General features: G+C 38.4%; 1 protein-coding gene across 1 annotated transcript in view; it reads left to right on the top strand.

Moving 5' to 3' along the window:
* Positions 1–14,967, top strand: part of sntb1 (syntrophin, basic 1) — a 76,503-nt gene extending 61,536 nt beyond the window's left edge. Inside the window, exons 7-8 of the mRNA XM_088326159.1 lie at positions 3,933–4,156; positions 11,495–14,967. Coding sequence (XP_088182285.1) covers positions 3,933–4,156; positions 11,495–11,587 — 317 coding nt within the window. The 3' untranslated portion in view covers positions 11,588–14,967. The remainder of the gene's footprint in view (positions 1–3,932; positions 4,157–11,494) is intronic.
* Positions 14,968–17,107: the final 2,140 nt, after the last annotated feature.

Here is a 17,107-nt window from a genome sequence, read left to right as displayed (position 1 = left end):
TCGAGATTTGGCCAAGTCATACCTTTGATTTATGATTTTTGCGGAGTGAAATCCATTGCTATTGTGCGATCGTTCACATTTCCAATTAAATGCGTCTTGTGTGTGATCTGCTATGATTTCTATGCGTCTCCTGTGTCAACGCTGCTATGTCCCGCTTACGCACAAGAGGACACGTGATGTCACACGCAATGCGTCTATTGTTTGCGAAACTACTTATGGATGCTAACGGCGTAGCGTATCTAGCAATTTGAAAGTTATTGTGCTTCCGGATGCTGTACAGAGTCGTCCCCCCAAATATGAATGGAATCCAAAACCTCATTTTACTTCCAGTAAATGCCTTCCATGTTTTCATCGGCCACAGTATGTCGATTTCTACGCTGTGTGGAAGATTATGGAAACCGAGCAGCCGCGAGAGAATTAAATATGAGATGAAATGATCTGCATTTATATAGCGCTTTTCAAGTCAAGACTTCCCAAAGCACTTTACAGTGTATTTCACATTTCCCAATAGCGGCCGTGCAGCCATGTAAGGCGCTAACCTGCTTATTGGGGGTATTAGGGGTTCAGTGTCTTACCCAAGGACACTTCGACATGGAGGAGGCGGGATTCGAACTGCGATCTCTTGAATAATGAATCGATGGTTCACAAGTGGAGGAAGCTAAAAGATGAATTCTCACAACTTTTTATCCGTGTGTTTTACTTCGTAATCAATACCTAAATAAACCACAACCAAAATCAGTTTTGCTCTCGCCATATTTTAAAATACAAACACTTGTGTATGCTTGTCTGTGTTGTTTTTAGGCAGCGCAGCAGAGGGCACTTTCGCCCTATCTTGCGGTGCTCCCTGTGATTGTATTAAATGCAGAAAAGAATCGGCTACGGAGATTGTGCTTTTTAACTTGGTGCACCCTTATGGTCGTGGAAATACAGTAGTTAAATTAACCCGTTACTGAAAAATAAAGCTGTTATGTAACAGTGTTTTTTTTTATTACATCGTTGTTCCCAACACTGGTTATAATACACTTTCTCAGGGACACACATAGACTGCGAGCGTATCCGTTTCCTTTTCAGGCCATCAGTAAACAATAGCAAGATAATACGTCGCCTCTGGCGCTCTGTTGTACTTTGCCCAAACATGCAGCTCGGTCGAGGAATGGATGTCAGGAGAGAGGTGCTTACGCTGTTTATTTAAGAGAGGTGTGTGTCTGCGCGTGTTTATGTGTGTGTTTGCGTACGTCAAGATTTTCAAATAATGAGACTTTGACGTAGCCTGATCACACCGAGGGGCAGTGAAGCAGATGTGGCATAACAGCATTGTTGTTATGCAAATTAAATTAAGAAGCAAGTGCTGCGAAAGATGCAAAAAGGGAAAAAAGACAGTTGCCGCAGAACCGAAAAATGATGACGGATCGTGCAAATATCATTCTTAATGTGACATAACACATAAGGCTGGAGCTTAGAGAACGGAGATGAGCTTGGATGATGTATTGCAGATAGCTATGGTTGCTTCTATACAAGGGGTGGGCAACTATATAGAGTCGGGGGTCCACATTGGGTTAAATACTTTGGTCAAGGGGCCGGTCCTCGAGACCTATTCATTTTTTCTCATTTCTGAATAAATATATGTCCCGTCATCTACATGTTATATTTGTATTTAATATGATTAGTCCCCTGAAATGGGTTTTTGGAAAGCTCAGAGTTAAGGCAAAATGATATATAGGGTTCCTGTTTTAAGCACCAAATTTCAAATTAGTTTGTAAGCATTACTTTTGTTGTATTTTTGTAGTATTTATGGAGTATTTATGTGGTATTTTGTAACTTCTCTGTACTATTTTTGTATTATTACTGCTGTAGTAATTTTGTAGTATTTCTTTTGTAATATTACTGTAGTACTGTCTCTTGCATAATAGTTTTACTGATTTTTGTAGTATTTCCAAGCAGTGTTCTAGTAGTTTTCCTAAAAGATTTCCGTATTAATTCCATCATTAAAATGTTTGTAATATATTTGTATTATTTTTGCAGTATTACTGCAGTTTTATTTTTGTAGCGTTTCGTCATAATTTTTCTGTAGTAGTATTTTTAGATTATAGTATTACTGTAGTCATATTTTTTTAGTATTACTGCAGTAGTATTTTTGTAGTATTTCTTTTGTATTACTTCTGTAGTACTATCTCTTACTTTATAGTATTACTGAAGAGGTATTTTTGTACTGTCCGAGCAGTGTTTTAATAGTGTTTCTAAAGAATTTCCGTAGTATTTCCATCATAAAATAATATATTTGTAGTATTACTGTAGTTTTATTTTTGTAGTATTTATGACATTTTTTTAGTAGTATTTTTATATTATAGTATTATTGTAGTCATATTTTCGTAGTATTTCTTTTAATTATTTCCATAGTAGTATTTTTGTATTATTTCTGAATTATCTTGTTAGTGTTTCCATAGCAGTATTCTTAACATTCCTTTAGCATTTTTGAAATATTACTGTTGTTGTATTTTTGTAGCATTTATGTTGTAATAATTCAATTTATATACCTTTTGCTCATCTAATGTATTGGATTATAGTTTTACTGTGGTAGTATTTCAATAGATTTCTTTTCAGTATGTTTTCAATGATGGAAAAGTGCTTGAATTGTGGATGAAGTGATTGTAAATGCTTGAAATTGTTGCCATGTTTCTCAACAAGCCTGCTTAAGAATAACATTGTCACTTCTCACTGGCGGCTTCACTTAGCCAATGCATTTTTTCTTCCATCATGATTACCTGCAGCTGGCATTGTCCTATGAAATGTCATTGCCCCCTTTGGGTCGCGCTTAAGAGGGAAGGTGCATGCTACACCTAAACTGGGCACTATGAAATGTGTATTAGTGCAAGGCTTACCTATCAATTATGGACATTTAATATGGGTAGGATAAAGTTTCCCAGTGATACATTGTAACGGGAAGAAGCTCCTGCAACTGAAAATGTAAGCTACATATTACTGACATTTTTAGTGCTGTGAAAAAGTATTTGCTCACATGTGATATCTGTGTTTGTTTGCATATTTATCACTTTCAAAGGTTTTGGATCATCAAATCAATTTCAATATCACACAAAGACATCCAAAGCAAAAACCAAATGTAGTTTAGTATTTATATACCTTTTGCTCATCTGATGTATTATTCTTTTAGCATTTTTCTAGAAACATCAAAATATAGAAGTAAAACTTAAAAAAGTGAGACCCCAGATACAGCATACGTTTTTACCAAATAAATAACCTTTGAATGAAAAATATTCTACATTGTTAATTTAGACAACATTATAACTTGTTAGTTAGATTAACCCATTACTGAATCAATACTGTATATCAGTGTTATTCCCAACACTGTAAATAATACACATTGTCCCTTGAAGTTATAAGGATCCCATTTTCCATTGGCTAATGACTCACATGTACACAGTTTAATCTCAATACCAGGTGTTGCCAAAGAATAATTCTACTTGGAATTTACATAACGCATTGTAAACAGGTATTCCTTTGGGGTGGGCTTGGATCTTTGGTTCATCAAAATATACTCAATGACTCTGCTTGTATTTGCATTATTATTCAAATTATAAAATGGTCGGCAGTAGCTCAGGAGCAGCCGTCTTGGGACCAAAGAGGTTGCTGGTTCGATTCCTGGTTTCTCTGCGTTAAATGTCGAAGTGTCCTTGGGCAAGACACTGAACCCCTAAAGCCCCGATATTCAGGTAGAAAGTCAACATGCATAGCTGACTCGGTGTGTGTGTGTGTGTGTATGGGTAAAGTGTGAAATATATTTTAAGGCACTTTGGTGTGCGCGTAAGAAAATGGGTAATATGGGAAGTGTTTTGTAAAGCACTTTGGAGGTCTTCAATGACTGGTGAAGCACTGTATAAATGCAGTCTATTAACCATTTAATGTATCCTCCTCAGGTTGTTTGTACCGGGGTCAGGAGTCCCGGTTGGTGATCCATTACGAGCAAGGTTTCTCCGTGTTGACTGAACCCAAAATCCGAGAAAGTGGCGACGGGGACGTGGGACAACGCCCAATGGAAAAACGAGCGCTCCTGTCGTACCCTTATGAAAAACTCAAAATGTCCTCAGACGACGGCGTCCGAATGCTATTCCTGGATTTTGGAGGAAAGGAAGGGGAGATTGTGAGTCTTTTCCTGTCTTCTTATTATTTTCAAAAGGGATTAGGGGAATGATGATACCAGGGCTGCACGATTAACCAAAATATATCGGTATCGCGATGTGACGTAATGGCACTGCGTTTTTTTCAAGGATTTATAGTTCCATGTTTGTTATTTCAGTGAGGGAGTGTTTGGCCTACAAGAAATGTCACAATTCGGGTTTTAACAGCACTGGCCAATCAAAAGCAAGTTTTAATGGCACTAGCCAATAAAAGGCGAGGCAAAGTTTGCAAGACGTGTGTGCGTGACTGTGATGGGCAGGTGTAAGCTGTCAGTCAGTCAAAAGGCCCTTGCACAAACAGCTACCAAAACAAATGCGACAACTCGTAGCTCAATTGGTCACATTAAAAAGATATTCATCAATTAAATCAAACTCTGAGGAAGTTTAGAAGAGCGCAAAGAAATCGGGATTACTAACGGGTGCTCAGTGGATTGTTATCGCGTCCGGGCATTGACTGTGGCAGTTTCAGAAGGGAAAGCTAGGCTAACAACTCTTAAGCCACCTCTGCTGAACGTGGCTAGTCACCAACGCCACATCCATTACCCATGGAACAGATGACCCTGGAAACATATACATTGTTGTATTTTAGTAATCACAAAGACCTTGCAGAAGTCGCGGTTACTCGACGCTAGCATGTAGCTATGCCGCTGCTTTCTAAATCGCTTTCATACACTCAAAGGGGAAGCCCTTCAATTTTGTTGTACTCTTGTATAATGACAATAAACACAATTTATTAAACTGTAATTTTGTTTTTATTTGTACATCTATAGTTTTTTTTTTTGTTACAGTCATATACTCGCAGTCGGTAATAATGTTATTGCGAGATAATTTTGAAAATCGAAATTGCAAAAAAGGTCTGAAAAATCACAATCATTTTTTTTCTCCAAAATCATGCAGCCCTAGATGATACCGGGTGTCAGTATCAATACGGATACTAGATAACATGTTGACTAAATTTAACATATCGGCGCAGTGGTTAGCGCGTGTGCGGCACAGTTCTGAGGTCATGAGATCAATCCCCCTGTGTGGAGTTTGCATGTTTTCCTTGTGCTTGCGTGGGTTTCCTCCGGGCACTCCGGTTTCCTCCCACATTCCAAAAACATGCATGTCAGGTTAATTGGCCGGTCCGAATTGTCCCTAGGTATGAATGAGAGAGCGAATTGTGTGTCCCTGTGTGCCCTGCGACTGCCTGGCAACCAGTTCAGGGTGTCCCCTGCCCACTGCCCGAAGATAGCTGGGATAGGCTCCAGCATCCATGCGACCCTACTGAGGATAAGCGGTGCAGATAAAGGATGGATAGATGGCACACGCAGTATTGGCCAATGTCAGTCATACCAAGATCTATGAAGAAGAAACAAGATTCATATGGTAGAGTAAATTGCTTTAAATTGCATTCATTTAAACCAGAATCCAATTCGGTGGTTACCGATTCCGCCAGCAGGAAGGGCTCGCGGTTTCCCACCTTAATTAATTCGACATAGCCTCATATTGTCTCTGGCATTTATCATGAACAGGAAATAAAGGGCATTCTGCACTGTAATAGTCTATTGCCTGTGATGATAAAAGCCTTGTGATGTGATGGTTTTTTTTTGCATTTCTTTAATTTTGAAACAACGAAACGTTCCATAATTTCTTAATATTGTATTGAAGTTTAACTTGACGCAGTACCCTACACCATAGTAGTCACGTCATTATCCAGAGGATGCGCTGCATCCAACTGGGGCATTTTGATAGAGGGCTAACTTAGCTAATGTAGATAAATACAGCATGCGTTGCGTTTATCCTGGCTAGTGTCATAAAATGTTTTTATTTTTTTGTGGGTCCACAAAATTTAGGTTTTTTTTGTTTGTTCGGTCCAACACGGCTCTTTTAACATTTTGGGTCGCCCTCCCTCGGCTAACCATTAACTTTAACTTTGTTAAAGTGCAGCACATCAGAAAACCTCCTGCAGACAAGAGGTCTCTCTTACGCGGCAGGACTTTTGATTAACTCCCAAAAAGTCAGCACCAATTACAGTCAAACTAAAAAATAAATAAATTAAAAATAATCTAATCAATGGCGTATGTGCCAACGCATAATCTTGACATTTCAATTTTCGTCCCCGTCACAATTCCCCCTCCAAACAACTTTTGATGACACTATGAAAATTAATGTGAGTTTCATTCCCAAGCCTTTTTTTTTTGAAAGCCAGCGAAAAAGAGACTAAATTAATTACCCTCTTGGCTTATGGGATTAAGCTAATGTAAATGGAGATGTAGTTCGTATACAAATGTCTGTCACCATTAAAAGCTCGCTCGGTTGAAATGAATATTCTTTGTCGGCTTTTTGGTTGTCAGTGTGGCTAGTTAAAATCCCAGGGCACTTGCAAATTTGGCTGATGGCTCATTAGCTCAACTTTTGAAAGACAAGTCCACCGGGCCTTATTTTTCATCAGCTCTACTTTTCTGTCTTTATTAGGCAGTTTCTGAATTCATACACATTTCCCTTTACCTCTGTCAAAAAAAATAAAAAGATATGGCCCACCAGTGATGTTGAGCGCAGTATAAAAATAATTAAATTATTTAATGAAATGAATAAATACAACTTAAAAGAAATCACAATTTTACCAGATGACAGCAAAAGCCTTTTAGCCACCTTGCTCTTTGATTTCTGTGAAAAGTTTCGCCTACCCCATTTCCAACACGGCGACTGTAAATAACAAAAGTAAAGTTGACTGTGAGGGCCGCCGCATCCAGGACAAGTGGAATGGAGTATCTTTTCGCCGAAATGCGAAACAACTGAGCATCTGCCTAATTTGACAAGAGACCTCTGTCTGTTTTAAAATGATATAAAATCAAGAGGCACTGCCAGACAAAACATGCTGACTACAGAAAGCTAACTGGAAACAAACGCTGTGAAAAGGTGAATCGACTGGAAGCTGTATGATCGGCAAAGCAAGGCTTTTTCACACAACCCTACAAAAAGCTACGAAAGGCGAGCGACGAGGTTGTGATGTTGATCACCAAGCACTGCTTGGTGAATTTATCAAAGACTGTTCAAAGAATGCCAGGCTGGTAGCTTTATTGGGTGTCTTTGATGAAACTTCCACCTACTTAACATAAAATAAAAAATATATCAAATGTACCTCGTAAAAAATGCTCTATGCATATCCTGGAATGCTTTGAAGGCTGTCAGTCCTTTTGTTTGATTGCAGATAAACATCACTGTCTTCTGTCTTCATCAAAATGGGTACGATAAAATGCCAAAACCCGACGGTTCACACAGCACACGCAACGGCAAGAAATCACCATTGTAGAAAGTAGTGATTATATTCTTGTTTCAACTCAACTGATGTCCACTAGGGTGCTTTAGCCGTCCGTTATGGCTCTCATTCTGCCGGGGAAGGCGACGTGTTATGTCACATTCAAAGGGTCAATTACACGCATCCAAACTTTGAGTTTTATGCAAATGCGCGTCGTAAACAAATAAATACTATAATTTATTTGAGGGACACTAGGAATGTTTTATTTTTTTTTAAAGATTTTTTACTACATAGGCTTGAACATATACATTTACAGCAGGTTAATCTAGTATTGTATAGCGTACTTTTTATTTAATGATTCTTTGTTAGGCTAACAATATTCACAAGGATCTTCAAACCTCAGTTCAAGCCTTGTTAACTGGAGTTCTTTATCCAGGTGTTTTCTGTTTTTGCTGGAGGCGTTAAGATTGGACTGCTAACTCAGGGGAACTCTTTACGCTACTCGAATATTGAAGACAGGGAAACTCGCACTTCAAGCTTGATTATCCGCTTTCTCGCCGCTGCGCCGATAAGTGGATGTAGACCCTCCTTAACGTTTTCAGTGGGGAACCTCCTTCTTTATTGTTTTCACTGTATGTGTGATTGCATTCTAACATTTATCTTGTTCTGGTGCTTCCTCACATACATAGACGCTCTTGTGTATGAGAGGTTTGTTAAAAAAATTTAATACAGAAATCTATCGTAATAGGGCAATAATTCAAGTACCGTTACGGCACATTCATTTATAACATTTCCCACAACTAGCAATAAAGGGATGCTGACATTAGAATTGTTAAAAACTTTGCCATACAGTTAATTCAAAATACCATTTGGGTATGATTAGAGGTCGTGCGATTTTCGGGCGGGCCAATTATCAGCACCGATATTTGGGAATTTATCGGACCTCCGTATTGGCAGTTTAGTTTATTTCACGGGCTGATTATTTAGGATCACATACAGCCAAGCCTCTTTCCCTTTTCTGTCTCGCACGTGTGGAGTAATTGCTTTACATTATTTTTATTCAATTCAGAATCTAGTGCACACTGTTTCCCATCCAAATTAATTTTGACATAGCCTCTGGTTTCAGTGTGTTTAGTAGGACCAGATGTGGGTAGAGAAGCCAAAAATGTTACTCAAGTAAAAGTACTGTCACTTCAGAATACTATTACTCAAGTAGTAGTAAAAGTAGTCATCCAAATACTTGAGTTAAAGTAAAAAAGTACTTGGTGGAAATAATTACTCAAGTACTGTGTAACTGTAGCGACACATTTATAGATTTTTATAAAACAACCAATCAGATCATCAAATTATCAGTCCATCCAATCAACAAAAAATACATTTAATTCCAAGGTAGATTCAAATAATCAACGTAAATTCAAGTGTTCCAATAAACAAATAAATAAAAATAGTAGAAATCAGATCAATACATTAGGCACCAAGTAGCTCAATTTTATTGGACAGGCTCTGCAAGCAGAACAACAAGCTAGCCCATGAACTAGAACAAAGGAGACATTAGACATTGTAGCTGGGGTTTGGTACCCTTTAGAAGGGGAACACGCTTTTGATGTGAGGCTAGGGGTGCTCCTCCTCTTCTGTGTTTTCATAGTCTGTATTGCTAAGCGACAGGTTCAATCGGTTTCATCCGTAAACAAAATGTCCCCTGCTTAAGTGGAATATGGTCAAGTGACGAGGCTGCTACGTTTTATTGGTTAAACATGGTGGAGCTTGCCGGAGTTCTGCGTCGAAATAAATATGCCTTGGCGGAGACAGACAGACACGTACTTACTTTGTGGGGATTTATTAAGTAACAAAGTAACGACTTCAATGTTGCCCAATGTAGCTGAGTAAAGGTACCGTTTTTTCTTCACAAATTTACTCAAGTAAAAATCAAAGTATGGAGATTCTAAAATATTCCTAGAAGTCCCAAAACCAAGTAAATGTAACAGAGTAAATGTACTCCGTTACTACCCACCTTTGAGTGGGACCTTTTGCAAAATTTACTTGCATGGCTGATGAGAATGGTGTTTAGTGTAGTTGGAGCATAGTTGAAGGTTGCCTTTTTTTCGTATCATAGTTACTAGCAATTGTGTCCATGCAGATGGCCATTGTCCTGATTGCCAGATCTTCCTGCAAATGTTTGTCAAAATGTGTGTAGTTTGCTCACTACAATTTCCTATGAGTTCTGATGGGATGTTGTCAACTACTGGAGACTTTCCGTTCTTCAGAAAATTAATTGTTGCCTCTAGTTCTTCTCTGAGGATAGGGAAGTAAACAATTACCCCAATTCTTAAAGACCTCAGGGTCACCCTGTGTCAAGTGGTTAAAGACTTCCTGCCAATAAAGACCTGGAAGCTCTAGACCACCTGTGGGTCTTTCATTGTCCATTTCCTGGAGTTGTTGTGGTTGCCAGCACCAAATCATTGTAGCTATCTAGTTCAAGAAGCCGTTTTTAGGTTAAAGCTTGTTCCACAAGTTTTTTTCCAGTCTTTATGAGCATTTACACCGATTTGGGCGTTCGAGTTGCCTTGCTGGATGATATCTTTCTTCGGTGCTTTGTTTATGATGTCTTGAACTTGGTCATAAAAGTCCTCAGTTTCTTCGTCATTGTGTTCCAAGGTTGTTTTATAGGCCTGGATGACTATGATTTTTAAAGGCGAGGCAATGAGGTGCATTGTGATCAGCCTTCTTGAGATTGGGCAACATCCCTACAGAGGCCTTGGTGTTTTTGTGCACCAAGAAACCCTCACCCTACTTGCAATTGTTAGCTTCTCCTCCATAGTAGAGAACATGGCCCTCATCAGTTGTCAACTCTAAGAAGTTTTTCCATCTGGTCTCACATAGACCCAAAATGTCCCTGGAGTATGTTTCCATCTCGCAGAGGAATTCTTTCAACTTTCCTTTTTGGTTCAAGGTGAAGAATTTCCATGTGGCAGTAGTAAAGGTCTTCCCACCAGTCTCACACATATCCCCTTTGACCCGGTAGTTAGCAGAAGGTGCGGTCCTATTGGACCCGGGCGACGACCGAGCCGTCAAGCGTGAGTTGTTGTCCATCATGTAGTATGTCTTGGGCAAGAACAGCCTGGTGGCGCCCATCCCTCTCTAGACTGGTTTTAAGGGTGGAATGATGAAAACACGCAAAAAATATATAAATCAAAATAAGTAAAACAAAAAGCAAAAGATCAGCAGTCTCTAAAATTGAAAGATTGAAGGTACTCTGCTTTGGAGCAATCAATGTAATTAAAATGAGTCCAAATTTGGCTAGTTTTCCTGCTTTTTATAAATACTGTGCTTTTCTTTTTTATCTTCCGAGTTGAACTAATTTATTATCCAACCTTAATAAGCCCTTTCAGTGTTTGTAAACAAATGTGACATAGACAAGCTGCGCAAGCATTATTGAGGCAGAATTCATGTCATTTTATAGCAGCGCATTGACAAAAAAAGATCATAGATTGGAAGAGCTCAAAATAGCACAAAGACTGCTAGCAGCAAGGTAGCGACTCTATTTTTGTCATTACGGTCAACAAGAACAAAAACGTTCTTTTGATCTGCTCTGTATTTCTTCCTTTAAAGGTGCTGAAAGTTTTGAAAAGTGCTTGATTTTGGCCATGGAAAATTTTCATTGAACCCTGACCGTATTCTAATCATAAATGTTCCAGAGACTTGCATAAACGTGCAGTCGGACCATAATTACTGTGACGTGGTTTATTGCCAAAAATAGGTCATTATCTAAGTTTTATTAGAACAAGCGAACGGTAGTTTAGGAGGGAATTTATAGTTTGGAGCTTTCTTACAGGCTTCAGGACACAAAGTGAGTCATAGATTTGTGAAATGTGCCTCTGTAGGGCGAGGGGAGGAAATGTCTTACATGTCTTAATATATCCAATGATTCATGTTGCAATGGAAAACGTCGATCTTTTAATGTAGGTTTTACCGCGTACTCAGGATGTGCATGTTTATTTTCCTTGCTTCACGCCTCTTTTTGCATACACAGAACGTGACTGTGTCCATTGTTCTCCCGCAGCAACTGGATCTCCACTCTTGCCCCAAGCCCATCGTTTTTATTATCCACTCCTTCCTCTCCGCTAAAATCTCCAGGCTGGGCTTGGTGGCCTGATGACAACCTCCAAATGGATTTCCCTGGAAACAAGTCCGCATCTCTTCGGACCACTTGCAGGAGACTACCAAGAACCAAGCTGAGTGTAAATGCTCTTTTGCCTGAAGACAACAGAGAAACAGGTTGAGGGTTCATCATTTGATAAAGAGCTCTGAAGACTGAGCGTTGACGTCAAAGAACAAAACCTTGAATGGACTTAAAGCCGAAAGACGGATGATTGGGTATTTCTGACACATTCACTACCCTCTTTTACGTTAATACAGCTCTAATTTAATTATGTTTACCATTTACGCATTATGAGGCGCACCTCCCCAAGATATTCTTTGTCATTAATAACAGGGGTCGGGAACCTTTATGACCCAAAAAGACATGATAGCAAAATATTTCGATTTTTCTTGAGAGAGCCATACCATATTTTTTAAGCAAATTTTCAGCAAAACCGTCAAACCCGCTCTCCAGAAAAAATGTAATTTTTCAGAGCATTTTATTCCTCTGTGTGACATAGGATTATTCGTTAAAATTTATGAAATAAGAATAATGCCAGAGCCTGTGTCCTATCTCGCAGACTCTTAAGAATTGCCTCCCTGCAGTTCCTAAAGATCATTAGGCTCCTTTCGTATTTTTCATAAATAATGGTTTCAAAACATGGTGAAAGCAGAGTTATTTTGTAAAAATGTCACAAAATACTGCAAACGAGGGAACTGGCGTATTTACCCTCGGTGCAGACGGAACTGGGGATGCAGAAGTACACTTAATGCATAGCTCCGCCCACCCAATTAAATGTTTCTCTGTGCTTGGCTAGCGCTTTTGTATGATTAGTTTGTTCTGTGGGTTTTATCATAAGTTGTCTCAACAGCGAACATTTATTATTTAATGAGCTTCCATATAAAGGATTGTTTGGCCAAAACATGGACTGTTGGCGTGACACCTTGACTCTAAAGTGTTGTTAAACCTGTGCCCTTTATATACTGGATCAAACAGTTTTTAATACTAGAGCTATGTCAGCCATGGGCACTAGAATTGGATGAATTAGCAAGAGTTATTTTATCTTCGAGTCATATGTACCCATGAAAAGCGCCATATATGGCTCGTGAGCCATAGGTTCTCGACCCCTAATATAAAAGGCCCAATGGACTATAGGGCACATGGATATACAGCAACAGTTAAGGGCTACCATATTTATACAAACCGTTGCACCTTTTATTCACTTGCGGTATTTATTTGTGCAGGAGTCTCTAACATGGTCCCCTCATGATCCAGGGTACCCCCTAAAGACATCTGAGGTGCCCGTGGACCTATTCTGAAAATATCTCACCAGTGCTGGTTCAATGACATTTTCTAGTAAACCTTGTAGTATCATAGTAACAACATATTAATACCATGATAAGTTATTTTACAAATGCATATCAAACTGGGTGCCCTTTGCTTTGACAAGTAACGAAAAGTGGCTCTCAGCCTAAGAAACCCCTGCATTAGCGCAATGATTGATCAGTCAAAAAAATGTCACTGAACAAAATCGCAAAATATTGTATGCAACATGAATGGAACCTGGGATACGAAGGTGAAGGTGCTAAAACCGACTAGACCAGTGTTTTTCAACCACAGAAATTAATTTTGATACTGTGCCCTGAGAGACTACCCAATTTGTGTGCCTGTGCGGTCTAGCGAAAGCTATCTTTCATTTAAATTTACTTTTACCAGAGAAGCAACGGCACAGACTGATGGTGTTCCGTGGGATTTTTTTTTTTTTTCAGAAATGTGCCTTGGCTTCAAAAAGTTTGAAAAACACTGGACTAGACCACCGATGGTACAGATGACATATAAAAAGGCATTGGATTTAAATCCCTTACCACACAATTTTTATTCAGCGCCAGAATGGAGAAAACAGAAATTCGACCGATTCTTAATAAGATACACCAAACAGTTGTTTCCCTTGACGAGCTTCTTTTTGTGTTTATTGATATATATATTAGGACAATTTTCATTTTTCTCCACTCTCTGACAATTGTTTCTGGTACTTGTAGTAAAAAATAGGAGGACAATGGGATACGAATGAAAAAATAACAACTAGCTGCAACCTACTGATGTGGATGTTAGTTAATTGGCTGATGAATGGAAGAAATCAAGGATACTGATCAGTGCCCTGCATTTTTGCAAAAACAAAATTGGTCAGTATCTCGCAGCTCACTAGACTCAAAGCACACTGGTTGAAAAACACTGGTCTAGTGGCAAGGTTTCAGCGCTCTCACCGCCACGACCCAGGTTTGATTCCCATTGCATATTTAGTGATTTTGGTCATCATCAGATGATCAATCATTGCACAGACAAGGTAGTATACCATAAAACCTCATGTAGTAATGCATACGGATAAATACTGTATGCATTTGCAATTTTATCCACCAGGATCTATATACGGAGCAGCGGTTTATAAAGCACACTTTCAAATTTCTGGATGATTTGGGGTTTTTAGGTTTGCCTAATAGTTTGGGAATTACATTATACAGATGCTCCCCTACTTACGACCATTCGACTTACGAAAAACGGTAGATCCTAACATTTTTTTCGTGATGACGAAAAATATCCAGAGAATGCTGTTAGATTTTGTAGTGTTTGCACCATTTTCCGAGTAAAGGACATTACTGTAGTGCTTCTTTCCGCCGCTACCGGTGTGTGGCGCTGTGAGAGGTCACCCAGCATCCACCTGAAAGAAAAAGAACTTCGACATGTTTATTCTTAAATATCTTATGCATCAATTCGATATGGTTGGTGTAAAATATAAAGAAGAGGCGAGACGTTTCTTTTGAAACGAAAGAGGAATAAGAAAGCTTGATTTGGTTAAGAAAATGGTCTGAATGCTTTTTTTCGGACACTTTTTACCTCTTGAAACACATCTTCCTAAAGTAAGTTAAACTCAACTTTATTTATCTTTCTAGAGCATATTATTTATGAAATGTTTATATTTTAGTACAAAACAATACAGGTTACTTATACAAGCCTCAAACATACTTATATAAACCTTAAAGATACATTCCATACAAAATATAGCACTGAAGAAACTTACAAACAAATTCAACTTACGAACGATCGTCCGGAACTTATCTCGTTTGTAAGTAGGGCAGCATCCGTACCAAAAGTGTTCATGATTCCTGTGAAAGAATTCTGAATGTTACTGCGTCATATTTGCATGTCCATACCATACTGCCCAAACTATTCATGTGAACCTTTAGGAAAAAATGAATTTGCACTATGACCTTAATTGAATTGAATTTCGCCAACTCTAAAGTTGTCCAACTGTTGAATATTTCAGCATCTTTTGTACAACCGACTGTAAGAAGTTAAATGACAGAGTTCACCATAAAAACCATGACAATTGTAAAGGACCTCCACTTCTACGTCTTGCTAGGACTCTTTCTGTTTCTGCATGCTGATGACACTCAGTGACACCCCGTTCCAACATTGCGTTTAATAGGTGCTGAGCTGTCTTTGTGGTCTAAAGTCTAAAAGTGACAAGCGTCTTTGACTGGCAAATGGATTTGGAGCAGGAAAAGTCATTCCCCGCCGATGGATCGAAAACCTGTTATGAAGTGTGATCCATTCAGCTCAAACTTTTAGTTCTATGCATTTCAGTGACATACACCGCATGAGGCACAGTCAGATTTACAAATTAATGAGCATACATCTTGTCATTTGAATGGCAGACCAAAAAAAGCAATTTATGGCCTGTAGCACTAGGGAAAAACTTGTATTGTCTTATCCTAACTTATAAATGCGGTATATGCGCTGCTCCTTTTGAATAAAATCATCAATAGATAACTAACCCTCTATTATGAAATAATTCCATGCAACGAGGAAAACAAATTCTGAATGGCTTGACTTGCTGTCAGCTTGCTAATGCTATCACTATTTTTTTTTGTTTGGGGCTGAGATTTGCGCCATATCCGAATCCACGGTCTCCTTCTCGCCCTCTGCAATGAGGCAAGAAAATTGCGTGCCTCACTCTGCATCTGGAGATGCTCAGCTCAGCAATATGTGACTAATTGTATTAAAATCCGCGGCATAATTCAGCGATTTTGGAAAAGAAAATCCAAAAATTGTGACGGTAAATGAGAAAGAGCTTTAACACTGAATAAATATAACCATTTCATATATGTTTAATTTTATATTTCTGCCGTCTGCACATCACCGACACAATTTTTTATTTAAACTTAGATATTGAAATAAAAGACAGGAAAATATCTTATCTGCAAAGCAGTAAAGGTAATACAATCATTTTAGAATTCGGGACAGCAAACACAAAAGAGCAGGGGATCTGTAATTGAACTGTGTGGAACACCAAACGGTGTTGTGGAGCAAAATGAAAAAAATAGTGACATATAAAGTTCCATTTACCAAGGACAATTTAAGCCAAACAAGTAGTGCAAATAGTACTCAACAGTTGGACGTTATTCTAATGTAATGGCATTGGGCAATTATAATGATAGTACACTTTGTATTTGTTCTAAGGTTTCACCCAAATGCCGAATAATCTTCATATTTAATGAGTATTGTAGCATATGTGCCAGTTCTAGGAAACCCAGCTAAGTTAAATTACATGGCAGTATTGCTTAGAAGGTTTGCATTCGGAAACCAACTGTGCTATTATAGTGTTAAAACGTTTAAAAAAAATTGTAACTCTGGTGTACAGTCAATGAGGGAAGCTATAGTTTTATGACATATCCATCCAGTCATTTTTCTAATGACGTTTTTTGCTAGACCTAAATGAAAGTACAAATATTTACCATGTTTTAAATTCTCATCAACAAAACAAGCCGTGTAGTTACAACGACTTTCACTTCGTCATTTCTTTCCTGGTCATGAATTTCAAATATTTCTTGAAGGTTTTATTCTTATGCAGCTTGGGAGTACTAGACATAATCATTACTATTATGAATGTTTTTTTTTTGGAATCCTTGTTATCACCGCAACCATTTGTTTGAATGAGAACCAATTTTTTTTTGTCATGATTAACACATCACACTGCAAATCTGCTCAAATGTAATAAAATCCATATTCAAACGTCAAATACTGTATTTTGAACAGGACTTTGTCTGAGACGTTTACGTCATATATTGTCATTGACAAAGATGACACTGCCAAACAGTCTTTTCACTTTTCGAATATTGTTTCGGTTTCTCCAACTGGTTTTAGCAGTGTCTGAAATAATGTCTGCCCGGACGCCCGGGGCGTGCATCTTTTATATCAGGTCAAGTTTGTGTGCCAAGTTTCATTTCAAAAAGTTAGACCATTGATAAAATAAATATATCAATACCAATAAATGTCAATACACATCTTAAATAGGGGTTTAAAAGGGATAGTATGTATTTTTTGACCACTAGATTCCGCTGTATGGTGTAGACACTGTAGAGGGACTGAAATCGAGTGTTGAAAAGCAAAAGGTAGAACACAAACCACGAAGACGCAAAGTGACCAACATGCACCGTTGTACTTATACTTTTTGAAGTTTTTGTGTACACGTTGCAG

The sequence above is a fragment of the Urocampus carinirostris genome, chromosome 2 (assembly GCF_059441175.1).
Source record: "Urocampus carinirostris isolate Australia breed hairy pipefish chromosome 2, RoL_Ucar_1.0, whole genome shotgun sequence".
In the NCBI taxonomy this organism is placed as follows: Eukaryota; Metazoa; Chordata; class Actinopteri; order Syngnathiformes; family Syngnathidae; genus Urocampus; species Urocampus carinirostris.
This window is presented reverse-complemented; position numbering and strand designations above follow the sequence as displayed.